The following is a 6,054-nucleotide window of genomic DNA, read 5'->3' as shown; positions in this document are numbered from 1 at the left end:
ATCTTAACTCCTCCTCCACATTTACTGGATTGGTTGAACAGTTCAGAAGAGAACATACCTCAACAGAATTTCTTGTCTGGACCAGAACGTAGGGGTATCTAGTTTGAGGAGTTTATTTTACACCTGCTATGTTAGGTTAGCTGCACGGTTACATTTGTGACCTGGATGAATACATCGCTACTAGCAGTGGGTATTGTATTTAGAGTTAGTGATCTAGTTCATGTTTGGAGTTTCCACTCCCTCAATTGTTGAACCATAACTTAATTAGCCTATGATATTCATCAATAACAACTCAGTACAACAGTGTTGTGTAGCACGGCATCTCAGAGCGCGCAACTCCACGGTCTTTGTCACAAATGGGTTATTGCTGCAGACTACCACACCAGGTTCCACTCCTATCAGCCAAATAAAAGAAGTGGCTCCAATGGGTACACGATCACCAACACTGTACAACTGAGGAGTGGAAAAATATTGCCTGGTGGGACGAATCACAGCTCCTGTTCCGTCATGCTGTTGGTAGTCAGGATTTGGCGTAAGCATGGCGCCATCCTGTCAGGTGTCAACGGCACAGGCTGGTGGTAATAGTGTGGAGAATGTTTTCCTAGCACACGTTAGGTCCCTTGGTACCAATTAAGCAATGTTTCAACGACCCAAAGAATTCAGGCTGTTTTGGCAGCAGCAAGGGGTTTGACCCGGTGCTAGATGGGTTTACCTAATACACTGGCCTCCGTGTAAATATATATTTTTTTTACATAAAGTATAAAAACAAGAATTCCTTCAATTCCTGCCCAATTAGTCACCTGAATAACACACCCAGTGGTCCTATGTAGCTGACAGACAAAAGGTGAATACCTAGCTTGATACTTTCACACAAATTACATTTAATGATTTACACAATAGAAAAAAATAACATATCGGAACCAATTCGGCATACTGTCAGAAATAAACAATGCCTCTATGAGAATGAACATTGACCATAAACTTTCCAAGCATTATGGTGGCCTGCATCTCATTTTCTACAAGGCTTTCTTGAAACTCACCCGAGAACTTCTCACCCTACTGAATACATCCATGTTGTTCCTGATGTCTGAAAGCAGGAAGTTGCCCCACTGTGAATGATAGAGATCATATCACTGAGTCGACATCACAGCAGCATTATGGCAGGCACTGCTGTCTTCACCTCCTTTCTTATTTCTGAAAGAGCGGTCTGAAGATTTACGAGACCGATCACGTGTTGCTGCCACACCATTACAGCTATGGTTTTTGTAGTGTCTTATGTCAGAAAAGCCCTTTCCACATCTCTTGCAATAATAAGGCCTAACTCCAGTGTGGACTTGCATGTGGGCTTTGACGTTGTTGGCTTGGCCGAAACCTCTCCCGCAGACGTCACATTTGAATGGCTTCTCTCCTGTGTGGACTCGCTCATGCCTTTTGAGATTGGTGCCGACTGAGAAAGTCTTGTCACAATAACTGCACTTGAAGGGCTTTTCACCTGTATGGGTTCGCTCATGTCCTTCTAGAGCTTGCTTAAGAACAAATTTCTTTTCACAGTATTTACAAGGGTAGGGCTTCACCCCACTGTGAAGTCTCATGTGATAGTCAAAAGTATTTTTATAGGCAAAGGTCTTTCTGCAAATGGAACAAGAGTATTGCTTTTGTCCAGTGTGAATTCGTTGATGGTTTTTCAGAGTTAGCATGGAACTGAAGCCATTCAAACATATGTCACAACTGAATGGCTTTGTTGAGGTTCCCGCTCTCCTGGCGGTTCTCTCTCTCGTTCTCTCTTTTCTCTCTCGTTCTTTCTGCTTCTCTCCTTCAGCTGTGTGCCATTTTAGATGGTGTCGTCTCATTAGAAAATTGTACATAAAAGTCTTCCCACATAGGTCACACATAAATGGTTTGGTTGCCCCATGACGGTGCATGTGAGCTTTTAAGAGGGTGGACTGAAGGTAGCTTGTCCCACACAATTTACATTTGTATGGTCTCTCCCCTGTGTGAAGCACTTGGTGTCTCACAAGGTTTCCTTTATGGCCGAAAGCAGCTCCACATGTCTCACATGTAAATGGCTTCTGCCCTGTATGGATTACCTTGTGTCTTTCAAGGCTGGATTTAGTCATAAAGCGCTTACCACACTCTGAGCATGAATGTGGACGTTCACCTGTATGTGTTCGCATATGATAACTCAGGCCACCACTCTGTGTGTAACTCTTCCCACACACAGCACAGCTGTATGGTTTTTCACCAGTGTGGATTCTCTCGTGCTCAATAAGCAGTTTTCTTGATGTGAAACCCTTGTCACAAGTCAGGCACTTGAACGGCCTCTCCACTGCATGAACAAGCTGATGTCGTTTCAGATCTTTCTTGGTAGAGAATGTATTTCCACAGATTTTGCAACTGAACGTTTTCTCTCTGTGACGCAACATGTGATGTTCGAGCTGCTTAGACATTCTGAATGTTTTGCCACATTGACCACAAGCGAATGGCCTTTCTCCTGTGTGAATTAGCTTGTGACGTACCAGCAAGCGGTTCCGGCTGAAGGTTTTGTCACAAACATCACACTTGAAGGGTCTTGTGTGAGTTAGCGTGTGAGATTCCAGTGACCCTTCCATGCTGAAGGTCTTTTCACATACATCACACTTGAAGGGTCTTGTGTGAGTTAGCTTGTGTTGTATCAGCCGTTTGTTCCGGCTAAAGGTCTTCTCACAAATATCACACTTGAAGCGTTTGGTTTCTTTGGATCGTGTCCCTTTAGTAGTATTGTTGTGTTTCTGGCTTTCATGGCCGTCTCTCTCGTTGCTCCCTGGCAGAGCAGCTCTCATGTGCTCAACGTTGGATTCACTGTCTCTTGGTGAGGGGTCTGTATTCAGTCCATCTGTGTCTCCCAGAGAGGAGTCATTCTCCAATGAAGATGTCTCTGTGGATTTACAGTAAACCTTCGCAGGACCTAAAGATAAAAGGAATATGAGTAATATACACACACAAAACTATAAATAAAGTGGGCTTTACACATTAGCAAGCTAATTTCAAAATAAGTTGTATTGTATTAATTGATTTCAGTGTCAAATCATTAAAAACATTTATTTTATGAAATCAAATTATTCAATTTATGCATTACACATTAAAAATATTGAATTAAATGGTTTCCGTTGTTGGCACTGAAAGCGCTCAATACAGAACGCCCCATTGGGCCGGAGCCTATACATCTCCTGTTTCTGTTGCATGAGGCATCTTGATGTAGAAATAGACAAGCTGGATACTAGTCTTACTTAATTGGTCAAATAAGTCTACCAATATATGGTGGTCCATGCGATCCAGTTCCTTGGGACGTCCTAAACCCAATGAAGTTGGAAATTAAAATGGTTAGGGGGTGGACGTGCCATGGATTCCAGATTGCACTGACCCAACCCTTATGGCAATATCAATATTTTTTACATGAGCATTAAAATAAATAGCATACTTTTACCAGGCGGTGTATTGTTTTCAAACAACTGGGTCATCTGCTCCACCTTGGTCTTCAGTTTCACGTTCTCATTTTGTAAACTCGAGGAAGCCACTAGGAATAGTTGGCAGATTTTACGAATAGCCTCATCCATCATCAGATTCATAATTGTGCAAAGCTGTGTAGAGAAAATGAAAAACATTTTGTTTTTTTGTGAACAGTTTATTTCTTTTCTGCCGAAGTTTGAAACAATTAACCAGTCATGGTGAAACAAATTTACTGACAAAATGACTCAATTACACCAGTATATAACAGAAGGCATCTTTAGACATTGATACTTAATGCATATAAATGAGGGCTAGCACAACTAATGGTTATTGATGAAGACAGTAATGAAAATACGAATGGTCTATATTGACAAGAAAGCAAGAAATTGAAAAACATGTTACCTAAGTAACTGGCTAAGCTATACGCTGCTACAGCAAAGAAGATGAGAAACCAATAGGTCAGAAAACTAGTTCACGTTAGCTAATAAGCTTAGCCGAAGGCTGAGATAGCTAGCTAGTAACGTTAGCCTGCTAGAGAAGCAAATTGCAGGAAGCTAGCTAATTCAGCCCTAGTTACATAATTTATTATGTGGGTAAAAACCAATGTTGGATCAACTAGATAGCTAACGTTGCGCGTAGTCACCAGTATATTGACGTAACTTTAGCTCACCTCTCTCTCCGGATTGCTAACGTTAGCGTAAGAGTTTGGCCAAAGTTTGTTAATTTCTGTAATTGCCGCCTCGACGACAACGGCCATAATCGATGTTGTTTCTGACTGGTACGTGTTGTAAGATGTAGCCATGTTGCCCTCAGACTCATTAGCATAGAATAATAACCAAGCTAACTATATACTGCCAGCAACGGGAAGCTAGTCGTGTCCCCGTTTAACAATGAGAGTAGTTGTCCCAGACGCGGGAAGGCACGGATTTGTCTAGAAGGGATACTGTTTTTGTCCAAATTAACTTTTCGTAGCAAGTTAGAAAGTACGCAGCATATTTGGATAATTAACGTAACAGAACATCAGTACATTATTAGATTAAGATTAGGCAAAGTGTTTGCTGAAATGCCCCCAATTTTTCTCAAAACTGTATACCAAAGTTTTGTTAATTATAACTAACCCAAGAAAGACCACAGCCTATCGTTTCCCAATGAGAGCAAATTAATCCTTAGTGGGCAGAGGAAGGACGCGCGAGCCTATCAGCGCGTTCTAGCACGTATTTGCATATTTCCGTCAGGGAACGCCTACTTTGAATTGAGCGTGTAAAAATAACTAAATTCACCCTTCCACTCCTTCTAAACAACACAACTTAGTCCACTCTGTCCGTAACAGATGTTAGTATTGGGAACATAAAATTACGGAGATCAAGTGTTTCATCGATGAGAAAATGAGCAGAATGTAAGCCAAAATCCATCTTCTCCCACTGCCGGCCATTGTGCTTCCTCTCACCACCCTATTTGGTGGTGAGTGGAAACGTCAAACGGACACTTCAAATTTATACATCTGGTAAAATAACTCCCATATCTGTGTAGACCTTCTAGACATGACCGGAAAGCAGGTAGTCTTCGGTTGTTGCTAGTTACCACAGCCACAAAGTCAAAATAAGTTATATCGTACAAATTTACAAGAAAAATATAGCTTAATTTACAGTTTGTAGTGTGGTTATGGTTAGTCTTAAAAATCGAATTTTAATTCGATATTGTAGAAATAAACCGGTGTGTGACTTTGTTAACTAGTGACAACCTCAGTCTTTTCCTTCTATGGTATTATGGCAGGCTGCAAACATACGTTAGATGTGCATGCTGCCACCTACTGTGTGGACTATTTTAGAGTGTGAATTCATTACACTTTGTGACAGATAAAGGACTAAGAGTTTCTAAACCCAGAGGTGACACTTGCGAAACAGACAAAGCCGACTAGGTGGGGTTTGAGAAGTCAATGAGAGAAGTAAAAAATTCTTCCATAAGTAGTTGACCATGTAACAACTAAGACAATGATTTGTTAGTCTAACTTTCTCACTCATTCACAAGTCATCAGCTCTATCTGTACTGATGGTAGCAATCACATTCACGTAGCAGTGTTTAGAAATATATTATATTCTTATTTACAATAGAAGTGACTCCAAAATAACACAATACATTATTTACCATTCACTTCTATTAGGCACAAAATAACCTGAAACATCCGAAACAAATAGTAAAACACATTCAACAAATTTGACTGTCATTCATATTCCATTCAAACCAGCTCAGTGTAACATCGATAGGTTTAGACTACTATATGATATTACAATATATATGAGGTTTCTACAACCTACCCTGTCTCCTCCCCTTCATCTACACTGATTGAAGTGGTGACATCAGTAAGGGATCATAGCAAAAAAAAGAAAAAAAGAAGCCCCATAGACTTGAATGGTATTCTTCATTCCCTCCACCACCAGAGAGAGAAGATACTGGAGAAATCACTATTTACCTACAGGCTGCTATTGCCTATATACAGTGGGGCAAAAAAAGTATTTAGTCAGCCACCAATTGTGCAAGTTCTCCCACTTAAAAAGATGGGAGGCCTGT

The 6,054-nt window shown here is 40.8% G+C and overlaps 1 protein-coding gene across 5 annotated transcripts; it reads right to left on the bottom strand.

The window, feature by feature from the left end:
• Positions 1-857: 857 nt before the first annotated feature.
• On the bottom strand, positions 858-4,648 carry LOC123989450 (zinc finger protein 708-like). Of its 5 annotated transcripts, none has more exons than XM_046290473.1 (4): positions 4,605-4,648; positions 3,458-3,617; positions 3,267-3,329; positions 858-2,944 (listed from the first exon to the last, which is right to left on the bottom strand). In XM_046290473.1, exons 2-4 carry the CDS (start codon positions 3,603-3,605, stop codon positions 1,131-1,133), a joined length of 2,025 nt encoding a protein of 674 aa, XP_046146429.1. In that variant the 5' UTR covers positions 3,606-3,617; positions 4,605-4,648; the 3' UTR covers positions 858-1,130. The 5 variants fall into 5 exon arrangements, with proteins under 5 accessions (XP_046146429.1, XP_046146425.1, XP_046146426.1 ...); XM_046290469.1 differs by lacking the exon at positions 4,605-4,648 and adding an exon at positions 4,157-4,594; XM_046290470.1 differs by lacking the exon at positions 4,605-4,648 and adding an exon at positions 4,157-4,594 and having other exon boundaries at positions 3,464-3,617.
• Positions 4,649-6,054: the final 1,406 nt, after the last annotated feature.

Source organism: Oncorhynchus gorbuscha, linkage group LG11 (genome assembly GCF_021184085.1).
Source record: "Oncorhynchus gorbuscha isolate QuinsamMale2020 ecotype Even-year linkage group LG11, OgorEven_v1.0, whole genome shotgun sequence".
In the NCBI taxonomy this organism is placed as follows: domain Eukaryota; kingdom Metazoa; phylum Chordata; class Actinopteri; order Salmoniformes; family Salmonidae; genus Oncorhynchus; species Oncorhynchus gorbuscha.
The sequence above is the reverse complement of the archived record's forward strand: the minus strand, read 5'-3'. Positions and strand labels throughout refer to the sequence as shown.